The 16,883-nt window shown below is 42.8% G+C and overlaps 1 protein-coding gene across 1 annotated transcript in view; it reads left to right on the top strand.

The window, feature by feature from the left end:
- The window catches only part of LOC137518831 (acetyl-coenzyme A synthetase, cytoplasmic-like), a 106,214-nt gene that overhangs the window by 38,594 nt on the left and 50,737 nt on the right, over positions 1–16,883 (top strand). The window contains exons 4-7 of the mRNA XM_068237191.1: positions 4,854–4,957; positions 12,021–12,093; positions 12,187–12,262; positions 16,490–16,568. Of these exons, the coding sequence (XP_068093292.1) occupies positions 4,854–4,957; positions 12,021–12,093; positions 12,187–12,262; positions 16,490–16,568 (332 nt within the window). The remainder of the gene's footprint in view (positions 1–4,853; positions 4,958–12,020; positions 12,094–12,186; positions 12,263–16,489; positions 16,569–16,883) is intronic.

Below are 16,883 nucleotides of genomic sequence, written 5' to 3' on the forward strand. Positions count from 1 at the left end.
CCTGTCTCCACTCACCCGCCGCAACATCCCGCCGGCCATACGGAAGCGCCGGCGGGATGTTAACCCGACGATCGCCGCATACAAAGTGTATAATACACTTTGTAATGTTTACAAAGTGTATTATACAGGCTGCCTCCTGCCCTGCTGGTCCCAGTGTCCGAGGGACCACCAGGGCAGGCTGCAGCCACCCTAGTCTGCACCCAAGCACACTGATCTCCCCCCCCCCTGCCCCCTGATCGCCCACAGCACCCCTCAGACCCCCCCCCCCTGCCCACCCCCAGACCCCTGTTTACACCCAATCACCCCCCTAATCACCCATCAATCACTCCCTGTCACTATCTGTCAACGCTATTTTTTTTAACCCTAAACTGCCCCCTGGGGACTCCTGATCACCCCCCCCCCTTTGTGTACTGTATACCTCTATCCCCCTGATCACCTGTCAATCACCCATCAATCCCCCCCTGTCACTGCCACCCATCAATCAGCCCCTAACCTGCCCCTTGCAGGCAATCTGATCACCCACCCACACCAATAGATCGCCCGCAGATCCGACGTCAGATCACCTCCCAAGTGCAGTGTTTACATCTGTTCTCTACCCTAAACACCCACTAATTACCCATCAATCACCCCCTATCACCACCTGTCACTGTTACCCATAAGATCAGACCCTAATCTGCCCCTTGCGGGCACCCAATCACCCGCCTACACGCTCAGATTGCCCTCAGACCTCCCCCCCCCTTATCAATTCGCCAGTGCATTAGTTACATCTGTTCTTCTGTAATAACCCACTGATCACCTGTCAATCACCCACTGTCACTGCCACCCATCAATCACCCCCTGGCACTGCCACCCATCAATCAGCCCCTAACCTGCCACTTGCGGGCAATCTGATCACCCACCCACACCAATAGATCGCCCGCAGATCCGACGTCAGATCACCTCCCAAGTGCATTGTTTACATCTGTTCTCTCCTCCAAACACCCACTAATTACCCATCAATCACCCCCTGTCACTGCTATCCATCAGATTAGACCCCTATCTGCCCCTAGAGCACTCAATCACCCGCCCACACCCTCAGAACCCAGCCCTGATCACCTCGCCAGTGCATTGCTTGCATCTATTCCCCCCTCTAATCACACCATGAGACACCCATCAATCACCTCCTGTCACCCCCTAGCACACCTACCCATCAGATCAGGCCCTAATTTGCCCCGTGTGGGCTCCTGATCACTCGGCCAAACCCTCAGATCCCCCTCAGACCCCCTTCCAATCACCTCCCCAGTGCATTGATTGCATCTATTTTCCCCTCTAACCACCCCCTGAGACACCCATCAATCACCTCCTGTCACCCCCCTAGCACTCCTATCCATCAGATCAGGCCCAATACAACCAGTCATCTAAAAGGCCACCCTGCTTATGACCGGTTCCACAAAATTCACCCCCTCATACACCACCTGTCATTAAAATTTGCAGATGCATATACCCCTGAACAGTCATTTTGAGACATTTGGTTTCCATACTCACGGTTTTGGGCCCGTAAAATGCCAGGGCGGTATAGGAACCCCACAAGTGACCCCATTTTAGAAAAGACACCCCAATGTATTCTGTTAGGTGTATGACGAGTTCATAGAAGATTTTATTTTTTGTCAAAAGTTAGCGGAAATATGATTTTTATTGTTTTATTTTCACAAAGTGTCATTTTTCACTAACTTGTGACAAAAAATAAAATCTTCTATGAACTCGCCATACACCTAATGGAATACCTTGGGGTGTCTTCTTTCTAAAATGGGGTCACTTGTGGGGTTCCTATACTGCCCTGGCATTTTAGGGGCCCTAAACCGTGAGGAGTAGTCTAGAAAACAAATGCCTCAAAATGACCTGTGAATAGGACGTTGGGCCCCTTAGCGCAACTAGGCTGCAAAAAAGTGTCACACGTGGTACCGCCGTACTCAGGAGAAGTAGTATAATGTGTTTTGGGGTGTATTTTTACACATACCCATGCTGGGTGGGAAAAATCTCTCTGTAAATGGACAGTTGTGTGTAAAAAAAATCAAACAATTGTCATTTACAGAGATATTTCTCCCACCCAGCATGGGTATGTGTAAAAATACACCCCAAAACACATTATACTACTTCTCTTGAGTACGGCGGTACCACATGTGTGGCACTTTTTTACACCCTAAGTACGCTAAGGGGCCCAAAGTCCAATGAGTACCTTTAGGATTTCACAGGTCATTTTGCGACATTTGGTTTCAAAACTACTCCTCACGGTTTAGGGCCCTAAAATGCCAGGGCAGTATAGGAACCCCACAAATGACCCCATTCTAGAAAGAAGACACCCAAAGGTGTTCCGTTAGGAGTATGGTGAGTCCATAGAAGATTTTATTTTTTGTCACAAGTTAGCGGAAAATGACACTTTGTGAAAAAAAACAATTAAAATCAATTTCCGCTAACTTGTGACAAAAAAATAAAAACTTCTATGAACTCACCATACTCCTAATGGAATACCTTGGGGTGTCTTCTTTCTAAAATGGGGTCATTAGTGGGGTTCCTATACTGCCCTGGCATTTTAGGGGCCCTAAACCGTGAGGAGTAGTCTTGAAACAAAAATGACCTGTGAAATCCTAAAGGTACTCATTGGACTTTGGGCCCCTTAGCGCAGTTAGGGTGCAAAAAAGTGCCACACATGTGGTATCGCCATACTCTGGAGAAGTAGTATAATGTGTTTTGGGGTGTATTTTTACACATACCCATGCTGAGTGGGAGAAAGATCTCTGTAAATGGACAATTGTGTGTATAAAAAATTGTCATTTACAGAGATATTTCTCCCACCCAGCACCGGTATGTGTAAAAATACACCCCAAAACACATTATACTACTTCTACTGAGTACGGCAACACCACATGTGTGCCACTTTTTTGCAGCTTAACTGCGCTAAGGGGCCCAAAGTCCAATGAGCACCTTTAGGCTTTACAGGGGTGCTTACAAATTAGCACCCCCCAAAATGCGAGAACAGTAAACACCCCACAAATGACCCCATTTTGGAAAGTAGACACTTCAAGGTATTCAGAGAGGGGCATGGTGAGTCCGTGGCAGATTTCATTTTTTTTTTTTGTCGCAAGTTAGAAGAAATGGAAACTTTTTTTTTTTTGTCACAAAGTGTCACTTTCCGCTTACTTGTGACAAAAAATAATATCTTCTATAAACTCACTATGCCTCTCAGTGAATACTTTGGGATGTCTTCTTTCCAAAATGGGGTCATTTGGGGGGTATTTATACTATCCTGGAATTCTAGCCCCTCATGAAACATGACAGGGGGTCAGAAAAGTCATAGATGCTTGAAAATGGGAAAATTCACTTTTTGCACCATAGTTTGTAAACGCTATAACTTTTACCCAAACCATTAAATATACACTGAATGGGTTGTTTTTTTTAATCAAAAACATGTTTGTCCACATTTTTCGCGCTGCATGTATACAGAAATTTTACTTTATTTGAAAAATGTCAACACAGAAAGTTAAAAAAATAATTTTTTTGCCAAAATTCATGTCTTTTATGATGAATATAATAAAAAGTAAAAATCGCAGCAGCAATCAAATAGCACCAAAAGAAAGCTTTATTAGTGACAAGAAAAGGAGCCAAAATTCATTTAGGTGGTAGGTTGTATGAGCGAGCAATAAACCGTGAAAGCTGCAGTGGTCTGAATGGAAAAAAAGTGCCTGGTCCTTAAGGGGGGTAAAGCCCACGGTCCTTAAGTGGTTAAAATATTCGCTAATACAAGTGCACTGGCTGAATGGAAGGACTATAAGTGATATTTTTTTCTCAGATTTGCTTTAATTGGTACCGCAACTTTTTGTAAAGTTTTCTTGCTACGTAAATGTACTATAAGTTTACTACTTCAGTTGTTAACTTAAAGAGACACTGAAGCGAAAAAAATATATGATATAATGAATTGGTTGTGTACTATGAATAATTACTAGAAGATTAGCAGCAAAGAAAATATTCTCATACTTTTATTTTCAGGTATATAGTGTTTTTTTCTAACATTGCATCATTCTCTAATATGTGCAGATTACACAACACTCTGCATTCAAAATGATTCTTTCAGAGCAGTCTGTGAAGTAATGACCTCTCCTCTAGCAGAGAAAAAGAACAGTTCACTTACAGTTGAGATAATAAAAGTCAGATAACAGCCCTCTCCACGACTAAGACTAAAGGTAGCCATACACTGGTCGATTTGCCATTAGATCGACCAGCTGACAGATCCCTATCTGATCGAATCTGAACAGAGAGGGATCGTATGGCTGCCTTTACTGCAAACAGATTGTGAATCGATTTCAGCCTGAAACCGATCACAATCTGTGGAGCCGCCGCTGCCACTTGTCCCCCCCCCCCCCCCCGCGCATACATTACCTGACGCTGGCTCCCGGGCATCTTCTCCACGCTGCACCCGCTCCATCCCGGCGCTGTACTACACATACAAATCATAATATCATAATTTTTTTTTCGCTTCAGTGTCTCTTTAAATACTTTGTATAACTTTTTTTTTAAAAAAGTGGCATTTTGTCAACTTTACTGGTACCAAAGCCAGGGAAGCAACGCACATTGTGCTATCAGCGTAACGCTAACGTGCGTTGCACTAATGGAGTAGTGTGCGCTGCTCCCTCGTGTTAGTACCAATTATTCTAAAGCTGCTTCACACATCAAGCCCTATGTACGGTAGTTCCATACAAAATGTGCTTTATCTGAACTATTTTCATCTCATTGACCATCCCTAGTGCTGATCTGCCATTGGCTAGTGTGGAGCTGCTATTAATTATTTTTCTATTAACAAAAATGCTTTATTTTTGAAGGTGTGAAGAAAGGGGACCGGGTGGCCATCTACCTGCCAATGATACCAGCGCTAGTGTATTCAATGCTGGCATGTGCCCGCATTGGGGCAGTTCATTCCATAGTGGTAAGTACTTATTATTGTGGCCATTAGATCTTTTTTAGTAGATGACTAGTTATATAAAATAATCAAATCAATTAAAAAATGAAGGCACTCTCGAGTTAATGTCCAATTGTTTTAATGCCCAAACTTTAATGAGGAAATGCCAGTCTTTATTGGATGAGTGTGGCTGGAAGCAATACGCATTTGTTGACTTCATACATTGTACTCCATTGACTAGGAGCATCAGTGCAATCAATATTAGATCATGTTCCTTCTGGACTCTAGTCTAAAGGCTCATACACACATCAGACTATATAGTCTTTGGAAAATGAAAGATCACAGACCAATCTTATCACCCTTCATGTAGTATGAGAGCCATACCTTCACAGTCTTTTCTATGGAGCTGAACTCCCCATCAGAAAAAAAATCTTTGCAAGATGCTGCACACACAGATGTACAGACACAAAAGATTAGTATCTGCAAAAGATCTGTTCCTGCTAAAGATCCGTTCCTGCAAATTGCATTCATAGTCTATGAGATCTGCAGATCATCATACACACAGTGTTGCCAACCTTTCACGTTATTTTTTTACTGACAAATACCTAAAAATTTACTGACAAAAGATTTTTTTTTTTTACTGACAAAATCTCCTGCACCGAAAAATGGGCGTGGTCACACAACATAATGTGGGCGTGGTCATGGGTGGGGCCAAATATACATGATTTTAGTATTGCTGTAAAAGGTCTGCCAGGGAAGTTTGAGCTTTGCCATAGTGTTTCCTCCCCCCCCCCCCCCTTTCCCCCAAAATACATCTAATCTTACAGCATTTCACCAAAAATCCACGTAATCTGGCAGAGGTTCTTCCAAAATACAGACAATATGGCAGTGGTTCCCAAAAAATAGATGTAATCTGGCAGCAGCGATTCCCCCAACATACGCATAATCTGGCAGCAGTTCCCCAAAATACATTTAATCTGACAGCAGTGGTTCCCCAAAAATAGGTAGCCCCAGGTCTATAGGTGTCCCCAGAACAGGTAGCCAGGGGTATATGTGCCCAGTATATGTAGGCAGGGGTACAGGGCCGGTTCTAGACTGGCACATATGAGGGGGCAGTCAAATGGGTAGGGGGCAACATGTTCGAGGAAATTTGCGGCGCGAAAGTGGCAAGTAAATGCACATAAAGTAAATGCACATAATTAGAGACAGCGTTTCACCAGTAAATGCACATTAGAGACAGCCTTTCACCTGTAAATGCACGTAATGAGAGACAGCTTTTCACCAGTAAATGCACATAATGAGAGACAGCGTTTCACCAGTAAATGCATATAAGAGACAGCTTTTCACCAGAAAATGCACATAATAATAAGAGACAGCTTTTCACCAGTAAATGCACATAAGAGACAGCTTTTCACCAGTAAATGCACATAATAAGAGACAGCTTTTCACCAGTAAATGCACATAATAAGAGACAGCTTTTCACCAGTAAATGCACATAAGAGACAGCTTTTCACCAGTAAATGCACATAATAAGAGACAGCTTTTCACCAGTAAATGCACATAATAAGAGACAGCTTTTCACCAGTAAATGCACATAATAAGAGACAGCTTTTCACCAGTAAATGCACATAATAAGAGACAGCTTTTTACCAGTAAATGCACATAAGAGACAGCTTTTCACCAGTAAATGCACATAATAAGAGACAGCTTTTCACCAGTAAATGCACATAATAAGAGACAGCTTTTCACCAGTAAATGCACATAAGAGACAGCTTTTCACCAGTAAATGCACATAAGAGACAGCTTTTCACCAGTAAATGCACATAAGAGACAGCTTTTCACCAGTAAATGCACATAATAAGAGACAGCTTTTCACCAGTAAATGCACATAATAAGAGACAGCTTTTCACCAGTAAATGCACATAATAAGAGACAGCTTTTCACCAGTAAATGCACATAATAAGAGACAGCTTTTCACCAGTAAATGCACATAATGGCCAACAGCCAGCGCCCTAAGTATATGTAGCCAGGGATATATTTGCGCAGTATATGTAGCCAGAGGTATATGTGCGCACAATAGGTAGCCAGGTGACCCCCCCCCCCCCAGCAGGAGGACAGCAGCGCAGTGGAGAGAGAGCTGTAGCATCAGCGGTGGAGAAGGGGGGCAATCTACCCCCCTTCTCTCACCTTAGTGCTCTCCCTCCCTCACTGACTGTCCCCTCCTGATCTAAGTGCTGAGTGGCTGGCAGGCGGCAGCGAGCGGAACTTACCTGCGTCTCGTCGCCGGTGCGGGATGATTTGCCGCTACTCTGGTCTGGTCCAGAGCAGCAGAACTTCCGGCGCAGGAGTGAGGCGGAAGGTAAGTCCCGCCCGCTGCCAAACGCCACTCAGCACTAGATCAGGAGGGGACAGTCAGCGAGGGAGGGAGAGCACTAAGGTGAGTGAAGGGGGGGGGGAGATTGCCCCCCTTCTCCACCGCTGCCCACAGCTCTTCCTCCACTGCGCTGCTGTCCTCCTGCAACAGGGCGGGCCACCCTTATGGACGCTGCTGAATTCCTTACGGAATTCACGGGCAGCTCATTTTGTATCAAAATTTACGGGCTACCCGTAAATTTACGCCCGGTTGGCAACACTGCATACACACCTTGTTTAACTGACATTCATCTGCAGATCAGACAATCATCTGCAGATCTGAAAACCCTTCCTGGTGGATCTGATCTGCAGATGAATGTCTGTTAAACAAGGTGTGTATGATGATCTGCAGATATCATAGACTATAGGCTCATACACACATCAGACTATAGTCTTTGGAAAATGAAAGATCACAGACCAATCTTACCACCCTTCATGTAGTATGAGAGCCATACTCTACACAGTCTTTTCTATGGAGCTGAACTCCCTATCAGAAAAAAAATCTTTGCAAGATGCTGCACACACAGATGCTGTACAGACACAAAAGATCAGTATCTGCAAAAGATCTGTTCCTGCCAAAAATCTCCAGATCATCATACACACATGATTTAACTGACATTCATCTGCAGATCAGATCCTCCAGGATGGATTTTCAGATCTGCGGATGATTGCTTGATCTGCAGATGAATGTCAGTTAAATCATGTGTGTATGATGATCTGCAGATTTCATAGACTATCATTGCAATTTGCAGGAACGGATCTTTGGCAGGAACAGATCTTTTGCAGATACTGATCTTTTGTGTCTGTACAGCATCTGTATTCAATACAAAGATTTTTTTTTCTGATGTGGAGTACAGCTCCATAGAAAAGACTGTGTATAGTATGGCTCTCATACTACATGAAGGGTGGTAAGATTGGTCTGATCTTTCATTTTCCAAAGACTATAGTCTGATGTGTGTATGAGCCTTTAGTTATAAGGTTGCATGTTTTTTTTGGAATGGATGTATCATTTGCTATTTTTATTGTTATGGGGAGTGGAGGGTAGTGAGGAAGTTAGCTTACAATGAACTCCAGGTATGAATAGGTACACAGGCATTAGGGTTATTTATCAAATATCAAAAAACCTTGTTTTTAAAAATTCTCATCTCTGCAGAGCTTTATATTTTATCTTTATCAGTTCTACTGCAATATTTACATTAGCATCAACAACAGATCAATGGATTGATATATTTCCTGCATGTAGTTAATAAGTAGTGATGAGCAGTGAATTCTGTTAATAAGCAAATTTGGCAAACTGAGAGGACAGAGGTTGTCAATAACCATTCAAAGCCCCTAGCAACTGAACCATTCAAAGCCCCTAGCAACAGATCTATTTAGCCAACAGCTGTTCTAGTTATTCTGTGATTTGCTGAACTTGACATCTGCATCCTGGGTGAAGCTTATTTATGTGATAGAGTAATGTTCTGCTTACCAATATTAATGGGTCAGGTCAGGGGTGCACTTTTTTAAAGGACAACTGCAGTGAGAGGGATATGAACTGTATATGCAGACAGAGGCGCCAAAATAATAAAATGTACTAAAAATGTTAAAATGAGAGGAGGCAAAGGTGGACTTACCTCCTCCAAGCAGACACAGAGGCGCTGAGCTTTGCACCATACCTGTATGAGTACATGCTCCATTTTTATTTGCCTGATGGGGCAGGAGATGCCTGCGAAAGGCGTTGCACTTGCACTTTTTGGAGTATACAAATAAATCCTTGTTGTTTTGAATATATACAACAGTCTCTTTATGTGTCTGCTTGGAGGAGGTAAGTCCACCTCTGCCTCCTCTCATTTTAATGTTTTTAGTATATGTTATTCTTTTGGTGCCTCTGTCTGTATATACAGTTCCTGTGTCCACCCCTGGTGGAGGGTTGTTGCCCCGTATTTCCTATCTACAGAGAGCGACTTCTCAATCCTGAGTGGGGACGGGTCTAATCTCCCCACCTGCTGATATAGTGGTTACCTGGATAGTAACCATTGTTTGTGAGTATATCTGCATACTTACCTCTACATATCCATTCTACCAGTACATACTACACTATATTGGGCTCTTGGTGTCTCCATCTTTGTGAGAGGGATATGAAGGCTGCAATATTCATTTCCTTTTAAGCAATACCAGTTGCCTGGCAGTCCTCCTGAACCTGTGTCTCTAATACTTTTAGCCGTAGACCCTGAACAAGCATGCAGCAGATCAGCTGTTTCTGACTTTATTGTCAGATCTGACAAGATTAGCTGCATGCTTGTTTCAGGTGTGATTCAGTCACTACTACAGCCAAATAGACCAGGAGCACTGCCAGGCAACTGGTATTTAAAAGGAAATAAATATGGCAGCCTCCAATTACCTCTCACGTCAGTTGCCCTTTAACATAGGCCAAAGTGAAATCTCTCCATGCTTTTTGCACCTTACACAATTGACAGCCCTGGAAAGGGGAGACAGGAAGCATACACTCTTAATATATTTATTGATTTCTACTAAGGCAGAAAGCTGCCTAATAATCAATGTGTGATTTCTTGTAGTTTATGACTTAAGATGTCCAGAGAGTTGCAGTGTCTTCCCTAACTTAGAAATCGATTCATGTACAACCCTATATTCTACAATGGTGCTTTAGATAGGACATTGATGTTATTGGCTCTGTGTGATCTACAAAACTCTGCATAATTTGTTGGCATTATGTCAGCGCAGGAAATAAATATTTGCTAAAAGCCACATTGGTTTTATTGCATGCTGGCTTAATTATGTCAATCATGGGTTTACAAATTTTGGCTGCTGAAGCTGGAAGGACCAGTTCCAGGCAGACAGGTGCCCTGGCCAGAAAGCAGACTGGGTCCCCTTTGATTGAATAATGCAATTATGAGCAATAAGGGTTGTCTGGCTCACATGCTAATAACTTTTACGTAAATATAAACCCTGAACTATATGCATCAGCAGTATTCAATAGCGGCTTCATCTGAGTGAACCCTGGGATTTCCAGTCCCAGCACATCATCCTACTACACTCGTCATCTAGAGGCACTGCTCTGCATTCTGTTCTACAGTAGACATGTTGGCAAACACTACATACTATATCTACATATATAAAAGAACAAAAGAAAAAAGTCTGCACAGCTTTAACCTGGAGGAATTTCATCTTCCCATTCAGTACCAAAACCAGATGTAAAACCACAGTAGGCAAATACAATGATGGCAACATCCAGTCGTGTGTGTGTGTGTGTGTGTGTGTGTGTGTGTGTGTGTGTGTGTGTGTGTGTGTGTGTGTGTGTGTGTGTGTGTGTGTGTGTGTGTGTGTGTGTGTGTGTGACCACAAACTTAAAAACAAAAACAGAGAGTGCTCCTCATTGCGGACACTTTATGAGGATGAGCGCTTCGCTTTATATCTACATACGTGCGCGCACAATCCTGTTGCAGCTACTGTAGCTAGTGACTAACAAGCAAATTGATTTGATCACTGACAACAGCGTAAACCCAATCACAGTAATACGCAAACAGAACCTGGCATTACACGCAATACACTATCATAGTTTAGCTAAACTACTTGTCCTGAAAAACTTGGCTTACCTGCATAAACATGGGACTGGGTTATCAGGTTAGAAATGATTGATCTATATTGTGTTGTTTTCTTCCCACTGGTTAATTCGACTTTATTCCTGCAATAGCATATTTATTACTGTTGTACCTGACTACAAGTGTTGTTATCTTAAAGCCAATATAAGCATTTTAGGGTTGCTGTCACTGGCCCTCCCCTCCAACTAGTACTATCATGGGTACCACTCCCCACAACTCTCCTGCTTTACTTATCTTGACCCCAAAGTTCCTGCAGTGATGTCATGCTGACTCTTCTGGGGGTGAGCTGCAACATCCTGCCAGGAGCGCATCCTCCTACTCTCAAGAGTGCATGGTGCTCTTGCCACTCTCTCACACAACGCCTTGGAGTTATTTCTGATGGTGGGGAAACAATGTTTTGATAATGGTTTTAATAATATGAACAATATATAAAATTACTTACAGGTAAAAGTTTCAGTAATAAGTCAAACTTTGTAACTAGTCAAGATCATGATATAGTTTCCCTAACTATAAATTGAAAAGGCCCCCAACCTCAGCAGTACACAGCTGACACCATCCGGTGTTGCCTGTGATAGGTACTCGCCCTCCCGTCTTCTATGAACCACTCTAGAGGCCTCCTAATCACTGTTATTATCATATTAAACTATTCTGAGATCTGCATGGCCAAATCCACCCCTGCTACTGGTCACTTGAGTCATGCCACACACCACTAGGGGGGGAGTATGCTGTACACAACCAGGAAATGTGAGTGTTTGGGATTTCTGGATGTCTAGTACCAGAGCTAGGATGGTGGGTATCTATCACAGCTAATACATATTGGTCAATGAGATGCTAAGGTGATTGAAGTCTTTATATATTAGGTTACTTTAACCATAACCAGCTCCATTTGTGTATATCGCTGGTCTATAGAGCTAGTCTGCATTAATGGGTAGACCTTTTCACTAGTCTAGTATATTTTTGCCAATAAGGTGGTGGATGTTTTCATTGGCACATTATTCTGCTGCATAACCCGGAGTACATAGTGCATTTACTGTTTTATTCTTTGTGGCAATGTAATCTATTGTGTGGCTTCTCAGTTTGCAGGATTTTCCTCAGAGTCGCTGTGTGAGAGGATATTGGACTCCCAGTGTGCCGTCCTCATTACTGCAGGTACAAGTAGAACTTATCCAGAAAATGCTTTCAAACAATGCGCAACTGACTAATTGCTTTGTGCTGGAAATAACTGAAACACTCACTTTTCAGATGGTGTTTTCAGAGGAGAAAAACTGATCAACCTGAAAAATATTGCAGATGAAGCTATTCATAAATGCCAAGAAAAGTATGTTTTTGTTTTGTTTAGTTTTTTTTCCTTTCATTTTGCCCTTTGCTAATGGCATATTTATCTGTATATAGTATTTATCCGAGGCTAAAAGACCTTTAGCTGGACTGCGTGGTATACTGGCTTTCTGATGACAAAAAAAGCAAAGCGCCCAATTGCAATCTCACCATTCCGTGATTGGGAAACAGCTGTTCCTAAACCCAATCACAGTGCCTGTGGTGAATGAGAGGAGCTAATAAGGGGCACATCTGGCTAGCTATACTGGGGGTTAGATAAATGGACACACCTGGCTATCTATGGGTGGTGGTTGGGAATAATGGGGCACACCTGGCTATCTATAGGGGCGGGGGGAATAAAGGGGCACATCTGGCTAACTACAGGGATCGGGGCTAATAAATTGGCTTAGCTTTTTAAATATGTTTGCCTTGAGGGTATATTACTGTTATTTTGACAAATATGTCTTATAATTACTGATAAAGTACAATGAGAAAACACAGAATAGTAAAAAAAATATACCTTTATTTCCAAATAATATATTGTCGCCGTGTATTGTACTAGGAACATAATTTAAATGTTGTAATAAACAGGACGCATGGGCAAATGAAATGTGTAGGTTTGATCTACTTTAAAACTCCTTTATTTTCAAACTGTAAGGGCTGAAAACTGAGAAATAATGACTTTTTTTTTTTTCTTTTTTCTCCTCATTTCCTTTAAAATGCATACAAAATTAAATAATTCTTAGTAAAATGTACCACCCAAAGAAAGCCTAATTGGTGGCAAAAAACCCCCCAAAGTACAGATCATTTATGTGTTATAAGTACTGATAAAGTCAGCAAAGAAAATTCGTGTATGCTCTAAACCCCCAAAAAACATACCAGACCGTGCAGGATCAGGTGAGCCAAACCATAGTATAGATGAGCAAAAGAGGGATCCGCAAACCAGGCCAGGTTGTAGTAAAAAAGGCTGATAAGTTTATTGAAAAATCCACAGACAGTGCAATAAAATCACAGGATCAACTCGCGCGTATCGGGCCTACCATCTGCCCTTAATCGTAGTTCTACGATTAATCGTACTACGATTTAGGGCAGATGGTAGGCCCGATACGCGTGAGTTGATCCTGTGATTTTATTGCACTGTCTGTGGATTTTTCAATAAACTTATCAGCCTTTTTTACTACAACCTGGCCGGTTTGCGGATCCCTCTTTTGCTCATCTATACTGATAGTCATTGGCTAATGAATGGGAGGAGTGGGAAATGTAAAAAATTGGTCCCTTTTTTTTTTTTTTTTTTTTTTAGGGGGAAAATCTTATGGTAGACAAGTGTTTAAAGGGGTTCTGTGTAGGGCATTAAAAACGAAAAACAGACACTTACCTGGGGCTCCAATTGGCCCACTGTAGCTGTAATGTCCCGCACCGTCCTCCTACGATTTTCCGTTCCCTGCCGCCGGCCCGGTCTATTTATTCGTCTAACAAGACGAATAATGCTCGCTCCCGCGCGCATCATCGGGTGCTTACTGCGCAGGCGCAGCACAAAGTTTTCTTGTACTGCGCTTGCGCAGTAAGCTCCCGATGAGGCGCGCAGGAGCGAGCACGCGGAGGACCACGCAGCCGCTGTTGTATTGCAGGAAGAATTAGACCGGGACTGGCGACGGCTAATGGAGAATCGTAGGAGGACAGCGCAGGACATTACAGCTGCAGGGGGCCGATAGAAGCCCCAAGAGAGTGTCTTTTTTTGTTTTTAATGCCCTATACAGAAAATGACGGCAGAGCTTTGTGTGCCGGTCAGGAGCCGCTTTCATTGGCTCCTGACCCTGTCCGTCAATGTAACCCAATGGGATTGGCCTACAGTGGTCACGCGGTCAGGAGCCAATGAAATCGTCCAGGTGAGTGAACTGTGGCAGGAGAAAGTGACGCAATAGTTGTAGCGGCGGGTATGTGCCGTTTCCGAAGCAGTAAAATATATGTCCTGTCATAGCTGCATCACCACCTGCCGGATGTAGATTTGTACTGCTTTGGTCTGGATGCAGTTAAAGTGAATGGGAACCGCATTTAAGAAAAAATGAACCAAATACTTAAAGTGAACCTCCGGACTAAAAATCGACTCAGCAGCACTGAAAAGGCCTGGTGTTTCTTTAACAGTTTCACAGCATCAGAACTTTGTTTCTCTTATACAAGCCTCATTTTTAGCTGCACAGAAGAAAACTGCCCGGGCTTTTTTCCCCTGATGCTGTGCAAAGCATGATGGGATTTCTGATGTTGTTGCTCGTTCTGCTGTTTTGGTGCAATTTTTTTTTTTTTTTTTTTACATTTTGAATTTGACATTTGAAGTCTAGCATGTGCAGCTGGGAGGGGTTATCAGGACACAGGACAGTTGGAACTGTGTCTCCTGCTCCTTGTCACCTCCTTTCAACCAAAAAGATGGCTGCCCCCATGACAAAGATGGCAGCCCCCATGACTCACAAACATTTGCCTATTCTTTGAAAACAGGGTTGTTAAAAAATTATATTACCCATCTATTCTAATTAACATACCTATTGTAACTTAATGACAGTATGTTTGTTTAGGCTGAAGTTCCCCTTTAAGGAGAGGTAAGGCTCTGGTTTGTATAGAGCCTTCTGTCTCCTCTCTCTGTGCTCTCTATCCTGTACTGGCTCTTCCCCCCCCACCCCCCTTTTCAACCCCCCACCCCCCTTTTCAACCCCCCACCAACAGGGTATTTGGAAGTCTTCGGGAGCCGTGTCCTCCCGAAGACGTGCGGCTCCATACTGCCCAGGCGTGAGCGTGCAAGAGAGCGTGCTTGCGCAGGAGCAGTACAGGGCCGCCCGTCTTCAGGAGCACTCGGGCTTCCTGAAGACTTCTGAAGCCTCCTTCGGCCGGGTAAAGCAGTATTTGACTAAATTAGTCAAGTACTGCTACCGGGTGAGCCAGCACTGGAACGAGGGGACCAGGAGAGGAGCGTGAAGGCTCTATAGGACCCAGGGCCTTCCCTCTCCTTAGGTAAGTATCTGTCTCATTTTTTTTAAATGTGGTTCCCATTCACTTTAATAAACATATTAAGAGAAAATCTGTAATCAAAGTTTAAAGGTTTGTAGCATGGCAATTCTGTCCCATCCTGTGTGATAAGTCATGTAGTAGATGCAGTAGTGAGCAATGTTGCTATTTTTGCTGATGATACAAAATTGTGCAGAATCATCAACTCTCAGGAAGATAGTGTCATATTGCAACAGGATCTGGATAGGATGGCTATATGGGCACATACATGGCAGATGAAATTCAATGTTGACAAATGTAAAGTCATGCATTTTGGTCGTACCAATGGTCTAGCACCATACAAAATAAATGGGATACAGTTGGGAACATCAAACTTGGAGAAGGACTTAGGAGTACTCATCGACAACAAGTTAAATAATCGTACTCAATGCCAAGCCGCTGCAGCTAAAGCGAACTAAATTTTGGGATGCATTAAAAGGGAAATAAAAACTCGAGATGCTAGCATAATATTGCCCCTGTTTAACTCTCTAGTAAGGCCACATCTGGAATATTCAGTTCTGGGCACCACATTACAAAAAAGATATTGCAGTTTTAGAGCAGGTGCAGAGACGAGCTACAAAATTGATACGTGGGATGGAAGGTCTCGCTTACCAAGAAAGGTTAGATAAACTGGGTTTATTTAGTCTAGAGAAAAGACGCCTTAGAGGAGATCTAATTAACATGTATAAATACATTAGAGGGCAATATAATAGCTTGGCGGATGAGCTTTTTGTCCCTAGGCCTTCTCAAAGGACTAGAGGACATGAGCTGCGCATGGAGGAAAAACGTTTTAGCCATTTATTTAGGAAAGGGTTCTTTACAGTAAGAGTGGTTAAGATGTGGAATGCATTGCCACAGGAAGTCGTTATGGCAAACTCTATACCTGCATTTAAAGGGGGCTTAGATGCTTTCCTTGCGTTGAAAGACATCCATGGCTACAATTACTAGGTTATGCCTAATGATGTTGATCCAGGGATTTTATCTGATTGCCATCTGGAGTCAGGAAGGAATTTTTCCCATTTGGGGCTAATTGGACCATGCCTGGTGGGGTTTTTTTCGCCTTCCTCTGGATCAACAGGGGTATGTGGGGGGCGGGCTGGAGTTGTACTTTGTACTGGTTGAACTCGATGGACGTATGTCTTTTTTCAGCCAAAATAACTATGTAACTATGTAACTATGTTTTCTTTCTGTTTACAAGGTCACACATTGTGAAGAACTGCATTGTAGTAAAACACCTTAGTGGAAGTCTAAACAATCAAAACAAATTCAAACTCCAGGTAATTAAACTTATTTCATGTTCCTTTTTGTGAAGCATATTTTGGAAAGTTCTTTCTTTAAAGTGGACCTGAACTCTTCCTCAGAAAAGAAGGAAAACATAGAGAAATGCACCCTGTATGTATTTAGAGAGTTTAGCTTGTCTAATTCCCCCTCATCTGCGACTAATCACCATAATTTTATCTCTCAGTTGTGTCGGCTCAGGAATCTCTTCTGCCATGGCAGAGCAGCTGATTTGTAAACACGGGATGTTACAGATATGTCTGCTTCAGTGAAAGCAGGAAGTAGACACACTGCAGATTTATTGCTTGATTTCT

The sequence above is a fragment of the Hyperolius riggenbachi genome, chromosome 5 (genome assembly GCF_040937935.1).
Source record: "Hyperolius riggenbachi isolate aHypRig1 chromosome 5, aHypRig1.pri, whole genome shotgun sequence".
NCBI classification, from domain to species: domain Eukaryota; kingdom Metazoa; phylum Chordata; class Amphibia; order Anura; family Hyperoliidae; genus Hyperolius; species Hyperolius riggenbachi.